This window comes from Thalassophryne amazonica, chromosome 7 (assembly GCF_902500255.1).
Source record: "Thalassophryne amazonica chromosome 7, fThaAma1.1, whole genome shotgun sequence".
Classification (NCBI taxonomy): domain Eukaryota; kingdom Metazoa; phylum Chordata; class Actinopteri; order Batrachoidiformes; family Batrachoididae; genus Thalassophryne; species Thalassophryne amazonica.
This window is the reverse complement of record NC_047109.1, coordinates 60324099-60344889: the sequence shown is the minus strand read 5'-3', so window position 1 is coordinate 60344889 and position 20791 is coordinate 60324099. Positions and strand designations below refer to the sequence as shown.

Genomic DNA, 20791 nt, shown 5'->3' with positions numbered 1-20791 from the left:
ATGCTCTACTGAGCACTGTTGGAGCCATTTCTGAAAGTGGAAGGAACATCATTTCACCATAAACTGGCCATGAACAGGTGCTCCTCACAAGATTTCTGACAGAGGGCTGAAACCAAATTATCAGAATAGTTGTCCAAGAGCTAAGTGCCACTTTTGGAGAGCAAATGAACAATTGATTCAATGAAAACAATACATAATACACTCAACCACCATGGTCTGTATGTATGCTCACCATGCAAGACTCCATTGCTGAAGAAAAAGGATGCTGAAGCTTATTTAAAGTTTGCTGCACAACATTTAGACAAGCCTGTAAAATACTGGGAGAAACAAGTCTGGTCAGATGAGATCGAAATTGAACTCTTTGGATGCCATAATACACAGTGGTGGGGGAGTGTGGGAGGGGGTGTTGGGGTTATGGTTAAAATTAGTGAGTGAGGGTGACTGTGTCATGAAAATGTAAGTCATTTCATGATGAAATTCGTCTTCTTCCGGCTGCTCCCATTGGGGTCGCCACAGTTCCCCTGTCCTCTGTATCTTCCTCTGTCACACCAACCACCTTCATGTCCTCCCTCAGCACATCCATAAACCTCCTCTTTGTTCATCCTGCCTGATGGCTCCATCCTCAGCATCCTTCTTCCTATATACCCTGGGTCTCTCTTCTGCACATGTCCCAACCATCTCAATCTCTCCTCTCCATCTTTGTCTCCAAACCGTCCCACCTGAGCTGTCCCTCTGATATGTTCATTCCTAATCCTGTCCATTCTCATCACTCCCAAACAGAGCTTTGCCACCTCTAGCTCTGCCTCCTGTCATTTTGTTAATGTCACCGTCTCTAAGCCATATAACAACAAAATGTCAGACTGGGCTTGGTAGAAGAGAGGAAAAAGATAGTTATGTGAAAGCTTTCAAACTGTTTAATGTGCTGACTAATGAGAGTTTTCCCCCCCCCCCCCAATAATACAGTCTAATTGTTATGTACACAGACACTGAAATTATAAACCAACTAATAATAAATTCTGAGCCTGAGAACATCCAATAATTAATTTAAAAGAACAGATGTTTTTTATGTCTGGATTTGAAGCACTCAGCAAAATTTGGCAGGTTATTCTAGAGAACTGCAGTTGTAGAGCATGTACACCAACTGGACTGTTAAACCATTTTGAATTTACCTTCAGTTCAGAATTTGTGAATACCTTCATGCCAGTTCATAGCAGGAAATAAGCGTCAATCAGAAACAATGCAAAATCTTATTTTTCATTTTCCTGGGGAAGTCCGATATAAGTAGTCATTCTAGTTGTCATTATTGATAATAAATGTTTGATTTTTTGTGTAGGCAGTGCAGTGGTTTAGTGGTTATCACTGTTGCCTCAAAGCAAGAAGGTCGTGAGATGTTCTCCGTGTTTGTGTGGGTTCCCTCCCTACATCCAAAGACATGCAGATTAGGTGAATTGGAAACTTTAAATTGACCGTAGGTGTGCGTGCGGGTGTGAATATGTTTGTCTGTCTATATGTGGCCCGATGACAGATTGGTGCTCCAGCCCCCCGTGACCCATAATTGTAGTAGTATGCGGGTATAGAAAATGGATGGATGATTTTTTATATATATGTCGCAGGACCTCCCAAACTAGCAAAGAAACGTGACTTATGCACCAGAAAATACAGCATATTTAATTTTCTTGCGACAACAGCTCAAACAAGCAGATTATCAAAGATGAGTGGACCTAGTCAAAGTATGCATCACAAACTCCACAGGCATTTGCTATTTTAGAGACCACAAACATGAAATGGTTGTTATTCTTATGATATATCCTGCTTCTCTCTTTTTTCTTGTGTCTTCATTTGCATCCTGCGTGCAGCAGTGTGTATAGGTGGTACTGGGAAAACAAGCTGCTAATGAGGTTGTAAGGACTGTAATCGACAGGAGCAGAAGGTCATTTAAGTGCAGATTTCAATCTGAGCCAACCATGGTGATGGTTGAGAGTTCTGAGAGGACTCATCCACAGTGGATTTCAGGTTATAAAGTGTGTGAATTATCAGCATGGCATGCAGGGAGTAGAAGGCAGTAGAACTATAGGGAGCACATAGGAGTGCATCTGACACAAGCGCTGAAACAAAAAAGTGGGATTAATGGAGAGGAATACTGGATTTGAAGTCCTGGCAGAGATCTGCAGAGATTATGGATGTCAGATGTTTTTGAGATTAAAAACAAAATCCCAGTTTACATCATACGTTTCAAGAAGCTTTCCAATCAGGCCACAATTTAAAAAAAGACTTACTTGGTTTCAGTAACAACTGAATCTGGTGTTATATATGATTTTTAAGGGCCCTGTGGGTTCAGAATAAACTGCATGAGGAAATTGCCTGAGCCAAATTGTAGACAAATTGTAGGGCTCCTGTGCCTGTGGGAGAGGCTATATGCACAGAAATAAGACCAGTACCAGCACCACCAGGAGGCAAGAAGTGACCACAGGGATTGCAGACCATCCTCCCAACACAAGAGAATAGGCCTACCTAACCTCCCTGAGCACGACAGCAAAGCAGATTTAAGATCAGGAGCTATAGGATACAGCCTCCAGGCCCGATGTCAGACAGAAACCAAAACCCCACAGAGAATGTGGGACAATGCCCCACCTGGGACCACCCACCGGAGAAAGAGTTGGCAACAGCCCCAAGCACTGCTGCACCCCAAGGTTCCTTCACGCCCCAACCCCCAGCTGCAAGAGCCAGGAACACAGTCTTTTGCAACCGAGAAGGTGACCTACAGTATACCATCCAGAGGGTGCTCTCTCTGTAAGGTATGGAACAACAACCCTGACTACATCATCTCAACAACCACTTGCCAATCCCACAGGATAACACCAACAGCACCATGTGCACCTGGTTGAGAGCCCATCCCTACACATGAACCAGTGCTTGGGAGTCCACCCCCCAACATGTGGCTGAGTCTCTGAGCCGTCACTTGGCAATAAGTAGATGGCCACACCAATACACCATCCAAGGGAATGAGGTATTGCAGTGTGTATTTGTGCACTACTTACACATTCAGGCAGTCTCCAATACTTTGCCATGCTTTCTGTCATTGTTTTATAACTGTGGCGGTGTAACCTTTCTTTTTTATTTGGTTGTTTACGTCCTCGTATGCCTCCATGAGGACTTCCACCTCCGCTGGACAGACGTATGCCGCTCTGGTTGCTATGGTGCATCGGTGAATCTGTGATTGATGGGTCTATTTGAAGAATCCGCCTGTGCGCACTTATCCAGGATTGGTGTCACCTGGCTCGTAGCATCCGTGTCTGCTCATCCTGGCTTGGTCTCTGTGCAACCGATTGAGCCTGAATGTTCCTGTTTTGGATAAGATGAACCCAGCTCAGTCATTTATCCTGGATGTCTGAATCCTACATTTCGTGCAATGGGCCCATGTCATGGCAGTGTGGAGTGTTGCTGCAGTGTACAAAGAGCATTGTGATGGTGTCACAAATTGTTGTTCCTGATATTATTTATCTTGAAAATTTCTGAATGAGGAAATCTAAAACGTACTTCAAAAAGATATATGATTGAGATCAGTGGTCATGAAACACTTTCAATCTATGACTTTTAATAATACCAGCTACTGTAAATATTGCATTCCTGAAGGACTACGTTAAAAGGCAAGTGCAAAGGTTTATATATATATATATTCAAAGAAATAGCTTGATTTTGAAATGCACACTTCACTTACAAGTGATCTCTAACACCCACAGCAAAGACATACGAGACACCACTTTATCTGATTTATTAAGGTGTATTCAGACACTCAAAACTGATCAGCCCATCACTAGTAATGCTGTCCAATATCATTAAAATTCATTGAGCTGTAAGAGAGAGAGAGAGAGACCACCAATTAATTATGCTAACTGCTTCCAGCTGTAGGTTAGCAAGTCCAATATAGTCCATCATATAAAATCAGAGGGCAGTCATTCATTAAAACATGACCAACACTGTGCAATGCATTAAAGTTCCTTTTTAAACATGACCATGAACCATTTGGAGAAAAAGTAACAAGACACCAGAAAGAAATTTTGTTAACACCTAAAAAAGACCACTGCTTAACATATGACCAGTTTGTGACTACATCCAAAAAAATAAAATAAAATAAAAAGCAGATGTATACTGAACTGTACAGTTGCGTAAATTCTTGACATTTCTTGTTGATCTTAACATCTCTTCAAGCCGTATTTGAAGAGAAACAAGATATTAAACATTGTACCCTATAACAATGAAGTAAATTTTCCCCCCACAGATCTGCAACAACGGGTGCAGTTTTCTGTGTTGTCTGAACTCTGTTAGAAACAGGAATCCCCTTGTGATAATCCAATCTGACACAGGTTGACTACCAGCCTGAAAAAAAGTCACACAGCCATGACAGCTCATCATAAGTTAGTCTTTGCAAAATAAATTCCCAAGTAGCATTATGTACATTGCACTCTTCAAAACCTTAACAATAAACAAAACACATCACTGATCATTTTATCAAAATTGAACAGAGGATTCTGTGATGGTCTTCGTGAGCAGCCAGGCTAGGGCATTTGTTGTGAAATTACTGACTTTTAAAAAGCCTAGTCACGTCTGCCTGGTGTTGGGAATGCTACTTCCTGATCCTGTTCCCGCTAAAACATGCTGCAGTGGTTCCCACATGCTCCAAAGCTCCATGCTGTGGAGCGTTGTCAAATATGACATCTGGTAAAAATGACAGGGCCCTACACTGCTCAGCCATAACATTGAGACCACCTGTCTAAAGCCAAAATTTGATCACCGCACTGCCACGCAATTCGTCATGCCAATATGTCCCACTTGATGTCATGCTACATAAAATAAAGCCTGTACCATATTTTATAGCTGATGACACATTTGCTCTCAGAACTTGGCTGATGAAACCATTCTCTCATCCCTGTCAGGATCACAGAAAAATTATCTACAGCTTATTTATCCATATATATATACACACACGCACACACACACACACCTTTTGGTAGGTACTAACCCACTGCAGGCCCTGTGATAGACTGGCAACCTGTCCAGGGTGTTCTCTGCCTCTTGCCCTATGACCTGGGATAAGTTCCAGGGCCCCCCTTCATTGTAATTAATGGGTATCAAAAATGAATGAACAAATGAGGCCTACAGACTGAAAACATCAGTCGCTACCCCGGCCCTGTCATCACAATTTGGTCCTTGTCAAAGTCACGCAAATCTTCATGTGTTCCTATTTTTCCTGCTTCCAACACCAATGTCATGGACAAAACATGAACTTGCAGCATGATATATCCCACCCGCTGACAGGTGCCACTGGAAAGAAACAGTCAATGTTATTCACTGCACCTGTCAGCGGTCACAATGTTATGGCCGATTAGTGTATATCACTTTAAAAGTCTGGGCAATGTCACATTTCTGCCTGTTTTTAAATGAGAGTGGCTGCCTCTATTGAGTAGCAAGATGAAATGAGATTTGAGTTGGGGTTTCTTTAAAATTCTCAAACACTATGCATTTTTCTTTCTTTACAAAACACAAACAGTCCACAGATCCAGTTACTCTTCTGCCTAGGATGAAGACGTCCTCTTGAAGAGCAGATGTGATGGAGTCCTTCCTTTGCGCTTTTCAACACATCAACGCCTCATCGCAAACAATGCAAGAGGCTGGGCACCTTCAGTTGGGAACATTTTGGTTTGTTCTGATTGTGACCAACATACAAAGAGTCATACCCTGTGAGGAGACAAGTGACGCTAGATCTTGTCATCTCCAGATCACTCAATGAGTTCAAACGTGACACAATCATACAGTCAAGATTTCTCGCTTGCTCATCTTTGTTTTACAGGGGTTAATCTTCCAAATGAATAAAAGGTAAAAATGTGTGGTTGTAGTGATACATGCATCCATTATACTGATATACACTTCTTTTAAAAAAGTAAAAAAAAAAAAAAAAAAAGTGGGAAAAGAAAATCAACAAAAAGGTATTAGAAATGCAGCTATACAGAGTCTTTAGCTATTCTGAGGAGTGAGGTGGAAGGTCAGACGTCTGACGTCAGGAAGCAGAGGAACCCGATGTCCAGATGTAGAGCAGGTAGGGGAGAGGTTGTCGTGAAGGGGTGTGTGAAGGGAGAACAGCAGCAGGAACAACTGGGTTAGTTGCTGCAGCAGCTGCGGCTGGTGGGCTGAGTTGTCTGTGACAGGTCTACTCCACGGTTCCGCCCGCTGCCGGCTCCACCAGATTGAGGCTCGTTTTTAGGTAGTTTCTTTGCTGGAGGCACAAACACAAAGAAGTTTGAAATGAAGAGGATATTTGGAAACAGGATGCTAACTTTGAATTGTTCTGTGGCATTATTGACAGCGATATTGAACTCTATGTCAGATCGAGGAGCCTGCGATAGTGTCACACCACCTCCACCACACTACAGAACCTCTGTAGGTCCCGACTGACAACCACCCAGACAAACCACCTGCCAAAAGCAGCCATCTACCACATATGTGTTGCATCATATTCAAGGACGTTGACCACAAGCTAAGGCCAAGTGTCCATATAAGGTTGTTTAGTCTATGTTGGGGGGGGGGGGGGGGTTCTTCTCTAAGATCACACGTAAAATGCAACATACTGTAAATTTTTTGTTTTGTGTGTTTTGTGTGGAAAAAACAAATAAAAAACCCACACCAACTCACAGATCCATCGGAAATAGTTAATCAATGGGCATTCAACCCATTTTAATGTGGGTGACACACCAAATAATATCTACTTTCTTCCAAGAATTTGAAACTGAACTGGTTCAAAATGCAGCTGCCAAACTCTTGACAGGAAGGAGAAGGTCTGACCACATTACATCCATTTTGGCATCTCTTCACTGGCTCTGTCTCTGTGATGTCAGATTTTGAGATTCTGCTATTAACTTGCAAATTATTCACAGAGTAGCACCTCCCTACTTAGCTGACCTAATCAAACCCTATGTACCGGCCCAGGCTCGGTGTTCTCAGGGCGCAGAAAAAAACCGTGGATGAAAAGCTCACAGCTTGCTGAAAGTGCTCTCTTGCTTGCCTCTACTGGTGGTTGGCTCTCACTGCGGTATTGTATCACTTCCTGTTCCGGAGCACAGCGGTGTTTTTCTGTATCTGTTAGCTGTTTAATCTGCGCAGTTAGATTGATCTAGTTATCTAGATTACGATTTGTTTCCCAGTGTAATCTTTACGTGCCTTAACTAAAGCACTCCTTCTGCTGAATCACCTCTAAATTATTTACACATTATTCACTTTGCGTGTTTTTAGGAATCCGCTAGCTTAGCGTAGCTACTAGCTCTTAGCCGATTTAGCATGGCGGCTTCTCCTGTCTCTCCCGCACTTTTCTGCTCTGGGTGTGAAATGTTTAGTTATTCCTCGGCCTCCTTTAGCAGTAACGGTACTTGTAATAAGTGTAGCTTATTCGTAGCTTTGGAGGCCAGGCTGGGCGAATTGGAGACTCGGCTCCGCACCGTGGAAAATTCTACAGTTAGCCAGGCCCCTGTAGTCGGTGCGGACCAAGGTAGCTTAGCCGCCGTTAGTTCCCCCCTGGCAGATCCCGAGCAGCCGGGAAAGCAGGCTGACTGGGTGACTGTGAGGAGGAAGCGTAGCCCTAAACAGAAGCCCCGTGTACACCGCCAACCCGTTCACATCTCTAACCGTTTTTCCCCACTCGACGACACACCCGCCCAGGATCAAACTCTGGTTATTGGCGACTCTGTTTTGAGAAATGTGAAGTTAGCGACACCAGCAACCATAGTCAATTGTCTTCCGCGGGCCAGAGCAGGCGACATTGAAGGAAATTTGAAACTGCTGGCTAAGGCTAAGCGTAAATTTGGTAAGATTGTAATTCACGTCGGCAGTAATGACACCCGGTTACGCCAATCGGAGGTCACTAAAATTAACATTAAATCGGTGTGTAACTTTGCAAAAACAATGTCGGACTCTGTAGTTTTCTCTGGGCCCCTCCCCAATCGGACCGGGAGTGACATGTTTAGCCGCATGTTCTCCTTGAATTGCTGGCTGTCTGAGTGGTGTCCAAAAAATGAGGTGGGCTTCATAGATAATTGGCAAAGCTTCTGGGGAAAACCTGGTCTTGTTAGGAGAGACGGCATCCATCCCACTTTGGATGGAGCAGCTCTCATTTCTAGAAATCTGGCCAATTTTCTTAAATCCTCCAAACCGTGACTATCCAGGGTTGGGACCAGGAAGCAGAGTTGTAGTCTGACACACCTCTCTGCAGCTTCTCTCCCCCTGCCATCCCCTCATTACCCCATCCCCGTAGAGACGGTGCCTGCTCCCAGACTACCAATAACCAGCAAAAATCTATTTAAGCATAAAAATTCAAAAAGAAAAAATAATATAGCACCTTCAACTGCACCACAGACTAAAACAGTTAAATGTGGTCTATTAAACATTAGGTCTCTCTCTTCTAAGTCCCTGTTGGTAAATGATATAATAATTGATCAACATATTGATTTACTCTGCCTAACAGAAACCTGGTTACAGCAGGATGAATATGTTAGTTTAAATGAGTCAACACCCCCGAGTCACACTAACTGTCAGAATGCTTGTAGCACGGGCCGGGGCGGAGGATTAGCAGCAATCTTCCATTCCAGCTTATTAATTAATCAAAAACCCAGACAGAGCTTTAATTCATTTGAAAGCTTGTCTCTTAGTCTTGTCCATCCAAATTGGAAGTCCCAAAAACCAGTTTTATTTGTTATTATCTATCGTCCACCTGGTCGTTACTGTGAGTTTCTCTGTGAATTTTCAGACCTTTTGTCTGACTTAGTGCTTAGCTCAGATAAGATAATTATAGTGGGCGATTTTAACATCCACACAGATGCTGAGAATGACAGCCTCAACACTGCATTTAATCTATTATTAGACTCTATTGGCTTTGCTCAAAAAGTAAATGAGTCCACCCACCACTTTAATCATATCTTAGATCTTGTTCTGACTTATGGTATGGAAATAGAAGACTTAACAGTATTCCCTGAAAACTCCCTTCTGTCTGATCATTTCTTAATAACATTTACATTTACTCTGATGGACTACCCAGCAGTAGGGAATAAGTTTCATTACACTAGAAGTCTTTCAGAAAGCGCTGTAACTAGGTTTAAGGATATGATTCCTTCTTTATGTTCTCTAATGCCATATAACAACACAGTGCAGAGTAGCTACCTAAACTCTGTAAGGGAGATAGAGTATCTCGTCAATAGTTTTACATCCTCATTGAAGACAACTTTGGATGCTGTAGCTCCTCTGAAAAAGAGAGCTTTAAATCAGAAGTGTCTGACTCCGTGGTATAACTCACAAACTCGTAGCTTAAAGCAGATAACCCGTAAGTTGGAGAGGAAATGGCGTCTCACTAATTTAGAAGATCTTCACTTAGCCTGGAAAAAGAGTCTGTTGCTCTATAAAAAAGCCCTCCGTAAAGCTAGGACATCTTTCTACTCATCACTAATTGAAGAAAATAAGAACAACCCCAGGTTTCTTTTCAGCACTGTAGCCAGGCTGACAAAGAGTCAGAGCTCTATTGAGCTGAGTATTCCATTAACTTTAACTAGTAATGACTTCATGACTTTCTTTGCTAACAAAATTTTAACTATTAGAGAAAAAATTACTCATAACCATCCCAAAGACGTATCGTTATCTTTGGCTGCTTTCAGTGATGCCGGTATTTGGTTAGACTCTTTCTCTCCGATTGTTCTGTCTGAGTTATTTTCATTAGTTACTTCATCCAAACCATCAACATGTTTATTAGACCCCATTCCTACCAGGCTGCTCAAGGAAGCCCTACCATTATTTAATGCTTCGATCTTAAATATGATCAATCTATCTTTGTTAGTTGGCTATGTACCACAGGCTTTTAAGGTGGCAGTAATTAAACCATTACTTAAAAAGCCATCACTTGACCCAGCTATCTTAGCTAATTATAGGCTAATCTCCAACCTTCCTTTTCTCTCAAAAATTCTTGAAAGGGTAGTTGTAAAACAGCTAACTGATCATCTGCAGAGGAATGGTCTATTTGAAGAGTTTCAGTCAGGTTTTAGAATTCATCATAGTACAGAAACAGCATTAGTGAAGGTTACAAATGATCTTCTTATGGCCTCGGACAGTGGACTCATCTCTGTGCTTGTTCTGTTAGACCTCAGTGCTGCTTTTGATACTGTTGACCATAAAATTTTATTACAGAGATTAGAGCATGCCATAGGTATTAAAGGCACTGCGCTGCGGTGGTTTGAATCATATTTGTCTAATAGATTACAATTTGTTCATGTAAATGGGGAATCTTCTTCACAGACTAAAGTTAATTATGGAGTTCCACAAGGTTCTGTGCTAGGACCAATTTTATTCACTTTATATATGCTTCCCTTAGGCAGTATTATTAGACGGTATTGCTTAAATTTTCATTGTTACGCAGATGATACCCAGCTTTATCTATCCATGAAGCCAGAGGACACACACCAATTAGCTAAACTGCAGGATTGTCTTACAGACATAAAGACATGGATGACCTCTAATTTCCTGCTTTTAAACTCAGATAAAACTGAAGTTATTGTACTTGGCCCCACAAATCTTAGAAACATGGTGTCTAACCAGATCCTTACTCTGGATGGCATTACCCTGACCTCTAGTAATACTGTGAGAAATCTTGGAGTCATTTTTGATCAGGATATGTCATTCAAAGCGCATATTAAACAAATATGTAGGACTGCTTTTTTGCATTTACGCAATATCTCTAAAATCAGAAAGGTCTTGTCTCAGAGTGATGCTGAAAAACTAATTCATGCATTTATTTCCTCTAGGCTGGACTATTGTAATTCATTATTATCAGGTTGTCCTAAAAGTTCCCTAAAAAGCCTTCAGTTAATTCAAAATGCTGCAGCTAGAGTACTGACGGGGACTAGAAGGAGAGAGCATATCTCACCCATATTGGCCTCTCTTCATTGGCTTCCTGTTAATTCTAGAATAGAATTTAAAATTCTTCTTCTTACTTATAAGGTTTGGAATAATCAGGTCCCATCTTATCTTAGGGACCTCGTAGTACCATATCACCCCAATAGAGCGCTTCGCTCTCAGACTGCAGGCTTACTTGTAGTTCCTAGGGTTTGTAAGAGTAGAATGGGAGGCAGAGCCTTCAGCTTTCAGGCTCCTCTCCTGTGGAACCAGCTCCCAATTCAGATCAGGGAGACAGACACCCTCTCTACTTTTAAGATTAGGCTTAAAACTTTCCTTTTTGCTAAAGCTTATAGTTAGGCTGAACCATCCCTTAGTTATGCTGCTATAGACGTAGACTGCTGGGGGGTTCCCATGATGCACTGTTTCTTTCTCTTTTTGCTCTGTATGCACCACTCTGCATTTAATCATTAGTGATCGATCTCTGCTCCCCTCCACAGCATGTCTTTTTCCTGGTTCTCTCCCTCAGCCCCAACCAGTCCCAGCAGAAGACTGCCCCTCCCTGAGCCTGGTTCTGCTGGAGGTTTCTTCCTGTTAAAAGGGAGTTTTTCCTTCCCACTGTAGCCAAGTGCTTGCTCACAGGGGGTCGTTTTGACCGTTGGGGTTTTACATAATTATTGTATGGCCTTGCCTTACAATATAAAGCGCCTTGGGGCAACTGTTTGTTGTGATTTGGCGCTATATAAAAAAAATTGATTGATTGATTGATTGATAGGGTGAATAAAAGGTCTGCGGGCCATTTATTGTGCACCTGTTTTGTGGAATGATCTCCCTGCATCAATAAAACAGTCAGATTCTGTGGAGACTTTCAAGTCTAGATTTAAAGGCCTGGTCACACGGCACTTAACGAAGGGCAACAAAGCCCAAACGAAACAAGAAATCTGGACTTTTGTTGGCATCATTTAACCTTTGCGCAGCTTCATTCCTGCAGCTGACACTTTGTCGGGAATTTTCTGTCAAAAAATTTGAACGAATGCCACCGAAAACCTCAATTCGTCTGTATTTCTTTTTGCTGTAGTTCTTGACATTTTTTATAGTTTGCCTAGTTTTTGTAACGTTAGCATTTAGTTTGACTTTGTTCAACCAGCTGAATGTTTTCATACAGTGCAGAAGCTGGTTTGTGAGCGCTCCTGCTGCCGCTGCATTCATGTACCATTGGAAATTACAGGGCAAACCCAGCCTGTTTGCTTGGATTTTTTTTTTTTTATCTGTGTTGGGGGGTCAGCTTCAATGGGCTCAGGCACCTTATATGGGCCAGAATTAATCTTTTGTGTGGATACAATGAATTATTTTACCAAAAATAAAATGAAAACCACACTCCTGCTACAAGCAACTACTGAAATTGAAACAAGAAAAAAAAGTCGTGTAATTTCTGACGGCACATGAACGCAGTGTCAGGAGCAGCCATCGCCTCCTGCGTGCGCTTATTATTTTTTATTAAATATAACAATATGCGTGTAGGAATGACAATCCAACCCTTCTGTACATGTGGCAACAGGTAGATGATTCAGAAGATTATATAAGAGCTGTTCAGGAAGGCAAAATTCACATTGTGGATCAGTAGCAGCTGGTTGAAATAACCACATATGGGAAGTCAATGCACGGTGTTCACACGCACTGATCAATTTACTGCTCTGATATATTCAATCATCTTTACACTTATATTTATTCCCCCTTTTGATAGTTTTCTGTTTAAATCAATATATATGGCTTAGTAATGTAATACAGTAAAACAGCCACCACGGCACACCAGCGTTTTTTTTTTTTTTGAATTGGAGCAAGACGGAGCGCACAGCGTGCAGTCAGTCTGAACGAGACAGTGAGGATGCTGATGAGGAGATGATCCCTCTTTTGTTCTGGACGAGGAACCAGAGCAGGTGGATCCACCCACGTGCGCACAGATCTCCACAGTGGGTTGGATCGCGCACTTCTGTTTGCAGTTTCTCCAGGACTCGGGCACTATGAGCTCCGTTCCAGCACCGAGTCCTGGAACACAGAGACGCAGACACACACTGCTCCAACAGTGGCTCCAGACACATTTTGTTTAAAGCGTGGAGATCAACGTTAGCTTCGGTTTTGATTTGTTCCTCTTTCATTCCTTTCACGCTCTTGATTCGCAGGCTATTCTGTGATAAAGCTCGTTCATCGAACTTTTCTCAACAATCTGTGACTTTTTTACTTTTTTCCCTTCATTCAGGAATTGTCGTATGCCGTGTGACCGGGCCATAACATTTATTCTCCCTCTTGTGTGGCTAGCATACTGGCATAGTATGGTACTATGCTTCCTATCCCTTTAAAGTCATTTTATTAGCAATGGAACATGTCTCGGCCTCAACTTTATCTAAGTTTTGGGTCTGTGAGTGAAACTGAAGGCTAGTGGCCAGCGATCACCTTAGTAATTTCTGTGCGGTCTGTGAGTGAAACTGAAGGCTAGTGGCCAGCGATCACCTTAGTAATTTCTGTGCTTTCCTGTTCATTTACTGCTGATGAATTATACCTTAGGTGTAGTTTTTTTCTGGCTGACTTATTCTGCTCTTTTTCTCTCTGTCCAAGGTACGAATGACGGACGGATCTGAACTGAAGGGCCCGGACGGGCTGTGAGGTGGAAGGCCTGAGGTGGGTGCTCCATGCGGTAGTCTGCATTTGCAAGTGACCCTGTCACAGGGACAGGCCCACTGTTGTCATGGACAACCCCTGCCTGTGGTGCTGACACCTATGTGGACTTCTCATCTTCTTTATATTACACTGTTTGATTTTCTATTTTCTGTTTCTTCAGCTTTGTAAAACTTTGCAAAACGCTGTAATTGTCACAATGGCCTAAGCAGTGGGTCACCCCTTTGAGTCTGGTCTGCTTGAGGTTTCTTCCTCACATAATCAGAGGGAGTTTTTCCTTACCACTGTTACCTGTGTGCTTGCGCTAGGGGTTTGTAAGGTTAGATCTTACTTGTGTGAAGCACCTTGAGACAGCTTTGTTGTGATAAAATGTGTACTTAAAAATAGGTGTGCTGGGTAATTCTGACAATGACTGTACATAAAATATGTAACACAAAATGTATACATATACTTTACATTTATGTGACTGTATTTTTATTTTGTATTACATCAGACAATTTAAAAATTGTATTTTATTGATGTTACTTTTGTATTGTCCTAATCTTTATTAAAAAAGCCTCAATTGTTTAGACATTTTTCTCCCTGTGGTATTGAAAAGGGCATTGAGTATATTCCTGGGTATCGTATAGAGTTTCAAATTATAATACTGCGATGACCCTAGGTGGCTATGATGGCAGCAACAGAGCAGTCTAATAAGCTGAATCAAATGCTTTGCTAAAATCAACACAGGCTGCAAAGAAGCACTCCCATTATTCACGTTTGCATTCTTTGAGTACTCTCATGGATAGAATGCAGTCAATGATTAACTTCTTGGTGTGAATCCAGACTGTTCTGATTACTGAGGAGCAAGTATCTTGAACTGAGGGCCATTATAAATAATCCTTGCAAGCACCTTCCCCGGCACAGAGGGCAGTGAGACACCCCTATAGTGGTCACAATCACCCTTTCCTTTCCAGAATGGGATACCAATTCCTTTCTTCCCATCATACCTATCTCCCAAACTGAAACAAAGATTGTCTGCAATTACTGGAGAACAGCATCTCTGCCCAGCTGGAGGAGCTCAGCTCCAATGCCACAGATCCTTGGATCTTTCTGTGCCCTCAGCTGTTTCACGGTCTCTGCAATCTCACCAAGATTTGGTGGTTCATAATTGACTTGATAATCAGCTACAAGAACCTTGGTGCCATAGATGTCTAATATCCCAGCAGGAGATCAGCCTTATACAACTACCGTATTTTCCGGACTATAAGTCGCACCAGCCACTTTATCCATTATAAAGAAAAATAAACCATAAATAAGTCGCACTGGATTATAAGTCACATGGACATACAGGTATGTTAACTTAACATGAAAAGTTCAAATGATAATATTGTGACGGCTACCGTTTTCAGATGTATATTTCACCAGTCGCAAATCTGCAGAGTATGATTTTCTTTTTGGTGGCATTTTTTCGGGCCTTCTCCGGTGTCTTGTTATCAGTAATGTTGAAATTTTTATTTTTCTATGGTAGTCAGAAGTCGCAGGAACAGTCACACAAGCCTTGAGTGCCCTCTCGTGAGCTGCATTTACCTACGGATATGTTTGTATTTTGCATACCACATTGCGAGTCGATCCATAACCCGTACCATTGCTGAACGGTTCATTGCTGAACATATTACCCACTGTGGACCATAGTACACACCAGGTGTCAGCTGCCGATGTTCGTGCAGCACCTACCTGCGCAGCTCATGACCTCCCCGTGGTGTCGACGCCAGCTCCTTCCAAGTGCAGGCGCTAATCCTCCGCCGTCGCTCACCCAGTGCTCCCACGCAGCTCTCAGCGTCAACTTAAACACTCTGCTCACACTGATATCCAAGGATTGAAGCTGTTTTGTTAGCCCTCCCGGAATAACAGCAAGCACCGCGTTCGTCTGCTTCACACGCTGTTTCACAATCATTGTCTGGGTGAGGTGTGGAATACGCATCCAATGTTCTGTTCTCTGATTGGTTATCGCGACCAGCGTGACCTATAGGGCAGCCGCCATACTACAGTGCCCATGATGCATTGCATTAACATTTCCGGTGGCCATTTTAAAACATAGAGTGACTCTGTCACGTAAAATTGTTTTATTACGGTAAATTAATTGAGAATCTACCGGTATATTTTTCATTTATAAGTCGCTCTGGAGTATAGGTCGCACCCCCGGCCAAAACATGTAAAAAAGTGTCCGATAGTCCGAAAAATACGATACTTCCAGTAGCCAACTCAACATGACAGTACAGCAGAGGCATCTGCCAGGAATGAACAATCTTCTACTACAACTGCAGTGGGACATGGTGAAGGTCTGGAGGAACGAAATGCTTTGATTACTCTGGAAGCATGTCGAGGATCACTGGACCCTTGACTTAGTGGGTCACCTGATCACAGATTCCACTAACAAACACCTCCTTGTTCATTCTCAGAGCCATCTCAGCCCACTTTCTTAGATCCCTGACCAGCATAAGACATCCATCAAGCTGTGCACTGGGACTTAGGATGATATTTAAAGTGTCTTCAGATACAGATAAAACATATTTTCCTTTTGACACTGTTGACTCTGATAAAATCCTTAGCAACTTTCAGGGTCTGGTTGGGCAAAAACTGCTACAATCCATTGAGATTATCAGTTGTATCCATGCCTGCAAGTCCACCAGCCAAACTGCACACAAATTCCTGAGAAACAGTCTGCCTTGAGGTCTGGCCAGAATTTATCTTTTGTACTGTGCAGGTTGTAGCCTGCGAGCTTCAACTGAATCCTCAGGGAAGCCACAAGGTCAGAATTCCCAACCTAAGCACGTCTGTAAACCCTACAGTTCTGAAGAATTCTCCAGCATTTTCCCACAAGTCAAGCTCCTTGGCAACACCACCGGTATTACAATACCATGTGCAGTGGTGTACATCTGGGCATTCAAACCAGGATCCAGCAACTCGTAGCCCCAAGGTTTTTGCAAGGTTAAGGAGCACTGCACCTACACCACATGGCCAAAATGTCAACATTTCAACACTTTGGTTTAAATATGGCTTTCTGCTTCTAATTAGGATCAACCCTGTTGGAAAAATAAATGATGATGCTGTGGCATGCAAAATAGTATTGCTTTCTTACTGCAAACTCTAACTCTTTAGCAAATAAGATAGATTAATGGGGTACTTTGCACCCACCCACAGCCTACAGGTGTACAAAATAAATCACCAGATTCCTTCTCCATCAAAGCCTGACCTAGCTTTCATTCCACTTTTAAAAAAGTCAGTCATTTTCAAACTGTACTGTCAAAAATGTTGGCCACTGCTATGTAATTTTAAGGCTGAGCTCTAACCTAGTGTGCACATGTTCCCCACTTGGCAAATAATGACCTAAACTGCAGTAGACTAATTTGTGTTATTATGTGGCTATAGCCATGACAACCTTTAAAGTAGAGGGAAAAAGAAGAAAAAAAAAAAATCCCTGATCCACCACCCTGGTCCTTTTTGAGGAATGTGTATTATCTGTTCATGAGTTACTAGTCCCAGTCCCTGAAGAAAACAAAAAACCCCTCAGCCACCCACAAGTGTCTCATGCTTAGTTGCATTTGAAGGAACCTGTGTAATGTCTCAGCTCAAGAAAAAGTCAATAAATTTCAAAGAACCTTGTAAAATACTTTAACACACTTACCAATTGCCATGAATATCTCATTCACATTCATAGAGGTCTTTGCTGATGTTTCCATGAAGAGCAAGCTGTTATCATCTGCATATGATTGTGCATCCTAAGAAAATAAAACCAACACCAACATTAAGCCACTACTGAGAAAATTACTTCAAGGACCTGGCAATGTGTATGCAGACAAAATAAAACAGAAAGGAAGAGCATCCTGATTCACATGGATGGTTGGTTTCATATTTTTTGATGAATTGGTGTTGAGTATTTATGACTAAGCCATTTGTACCCCCTTGTTCATCAATATGAATTTTTATTATGTTTAAACTGATACATTTACAATCTGAATTCATTTAAACACATACAGTGCAAAGCAGCACACAATGCAACACAAGTGTTATTGCTTGTGTACAAATGACTCAGATGTCATTTTCGCTCACACTGTTCAAATCGTGGAAATAGCAAGGCTAACTCTACTCATTTATGTGCCCATAGGTGAGATTGCCTAAAAATGAGATGTGGCTGGGTGTAGTGTTTGTGCATTACTATTGTATGGCAGCAGAATGTGACTGTGCCACAGATTGAAAAAGCTGTGGTAAAAAAATTAAGCATAGCTTTTCTAATATGTATTTACATGGCACAGGTGATGTACATCAGCATGTCATGCAACAAAACTGAACTGAAAATAAAACAAAAGCACAGGCTAATGAAAAATAAAGACCTTCAGTAACTCAACTTTAATAACTACTGACTGATGGACACCTCCAGGATGGGACTGGCTGGGGTCTCCCGATGAAGCGGGGACAGAAGGCTGTCTGATAGGGAAAAGGTGTTGCGAAAAAAAAAAAAAAGGTGCTCAAATGCTTCACCCCAGGGAGCTGTGGCAGACAACTATTCCTGTACAAAATCTGTTCTCATATTATGCCCTAAACACAGCCATGACTAATTACATACATTACATACTAAATACAACCCCTCTGTACCCTGTGTCCTATTTTGCATTCAGATTAAGCGCTGTGTAAATAGACAACAAAAATAGACACAACTGAAATACGCAGAACTTGGTTTAGACAGCGAGCAACAGATCATCAAGACAGGGGCTCTTGGAGTCCAATGCTGATATGTCTAGAAAATTTACTCTGTCAAAATAATTAATAATAATAATAAAAAAACAGGAAAATAAACTGTTAACTCCTCAAATATTAACTACTGTTAACATGAGAACAACTTATATTTTTTTCCCCCTTTTTAACAGCTTTGTTTTCATCCTCCAGTTAGATTTGAAGAACACAAACCTGAAAGTCCAAAGCTCTCTTGTTTGCGAGATCAGCCTTGTTCCCAGCAAGCGCTATTACAATATTTGGACTGGCTTGTCTCTGGAGTTCTTTAACCCAGTTCTTTGCTCGTACAAATGATTCCTGGTAACAAAAGAGAGGGACAGTGTCTCAATTAGTCAAAATACAGTAAAACCATATGACGGAAAAATGAGGACAACAGGACTCTTCCAAATGTGAGCAAATAGCTGTTTTTTTCAACTGTGAAGAAAAAAAAACCCTCACCTATCATGTAATTTTACAGTAAGTTACAGTCTGTTGAACAGAACTACTAGGTGCTATCACCCTGTACATTCATCGTAAAAATAAGACAAAAGGTCACTGGCTTTATTAATAAGAAATGTTCACTGGCTATGGATGACAAATGTCTCATCATCTTGACATGAACGTTTTTGCGGCTCTGACGAGTGAAAGCACTGCTGGTACAAGTAAGAAAACTTGCTCCTGACTCACCTCATTTGTTATATCATAGACCACAATAGCCGCCTGGGCACCTCTGTAGTACATGGGAGCCAAACTGTGGTAACGCTCCTGACCAGCTGTGTCCCAGATTTCAAACTTGACTGTTGTATCATCCAAACATACAGTCTGAGTCAGGAAGGCAGCTGCAGAGGCACAAAGCAGAAAACCAATGACAAATGGGCCAACAGCTACCGCACAACACACAAGGTTTCTGTGTATGTAATCATTCTAAAGCAGGGCTGCACATACATTTTTTCAGTCTTAAAATGACCAATTCTGTGTTTGAAAAATAAGGCTTTTGTTATATCTGCCATCCATCCCAGGCGGGTGCTAAATGGGGGAAGGAGAGTTACTGTATTTTGAGAATCCTTCATTACCTTTTCACTTCGACTATGTCCAACTTATGATTAAACTTCATGTTTCCTTACTGTGTGTCAGTCCAGATCATATTGGCTGGGAAATAAGGACTAAAATTCGTAACATGGCATCATTGATTTGTCAGTGAAATCTGTTATGTTTATACAAACAGGTCAGGTCTGGTCTAGGAACATGCACCATATTCACCACACTATGGAGCCAGTGTTGGCTCTGGATGCTAACAACCCAGGCAAACAACCAATCCACCTCAAGTCTTGAAAGTACCCATCTATGTATCTACCACAGCCAGGTGATATGTGGAGTTTCTCATTTGCTGGGGTCCTCTACACTGAGGCACCTACAAAGTGGATTATGCCCAAAGAAACACACCACATGGCCAAACTGTCATAGCTGATGTTGCTGAACAAAGCAAGTAATACTTTTCATCCAAGTCTCCCAATGTAACCATTCATTAGACACAAAATAATTCTAACATTCACTAAGGATCCCCCAAAGAGCCCAACTGTAATGGTTATTGTACAACTGGAGACCCATAAACAGGAAACAACACAAATGGGAAGTTTAAACAGTCTTTATTTATAACTAAGCTACAGTTAGCAGTAGACAGTTGTTTGGGTCCGTACTTAACAGTGTGCGGGAGGAAACAACAAATGTCATCAGTAATACAGACATGGGTTCGGTTCACAGTTAATCAGTTCAAAAGGCAGCAGCAACAGGAGAATCCTAACACTAACAGAATGTCAGTAAACCACAATCAAATATACCACAGAGGAAGTCCAACAGACGGCAGGCTAAACTCAAAAGAAACACAAAGGCAATGGAGGCTAATAACTGGAGCTCAAAATGCTACTGAAGATTGCAAGAAAGCTGGTATACATGACACACAATCTAGCGCTGAAGTGAAGGAACCGACGATTGAACAATGTATAATCCAATTAATTGAGAAAAACAGACAAGAGGTATCAGTTATCAAATCTTGAAGGTTTCATGGACCTTTACTATAAACTCTGATCTTCTATTCTTTCCATATATATATATATATATATATATATATATATGTATATATTACACTGTCCTCCCTAAGCCTGGTTCTGCTGGAAGTTTCTTCCTGTTAAAAGGGAGTTTTTCCTTCCCACTGTCGCCAAGTGCTTGCTCATAGGGGGTCTTTTTGACCGTTGGGGTTTTTCTGTAATTATTGTATGGCTTTTGCCTTACAATATAAAGCACCTTGGGGCAACTGTTTGTTGTGATTTGGCGCGATATAAATAAAACTGATTTTATATACATATACATATATATATATATATATATATATATATACATATATATATATATACATATATATAATATATATATATATATATAATACATA

General features: G+C 41.6%; 1 protein-coding gene across 2 annotated transcripts in view; it reads right to left on the bottom strand.

Moving 5' to 3' along the window:
* Positions 1 to 3756: 3756 nt before the first annotated feature.
* The window catches only part of rab5ab (RAB5A, member RAS oncogene family, b), a 54555-nt gene continuing 37520 nt past the window's right edge, over positions 3757 to 20791 (bottom strand). For both annotated transcript variants that reach the window (XM_034174296.1, XM_034174295.1), the window contains exons 3-6: positions 19033 to 19184; positions 18541 to 18663; positions 17261 to 17354; positions 3757 to 6271 (exon numbers count right to left, since the gene is read on the bottom strand). In XM_034174296.1, the coding sequence (XP_034030187.1) occupies positions 6156 to 6271; positions 17261 to 17354; positions 18541 to 18663; positions 19033 to 19184 (485 nt within the window). In that variant the 3' untranslated portion in view covers positions 3757 to 6155. The remainder of the gene's footprint in view (positions 6272 to 17260; positions 17355 to 18540; positions 18664 to 19032; positions 19185 to 20791) is intronic.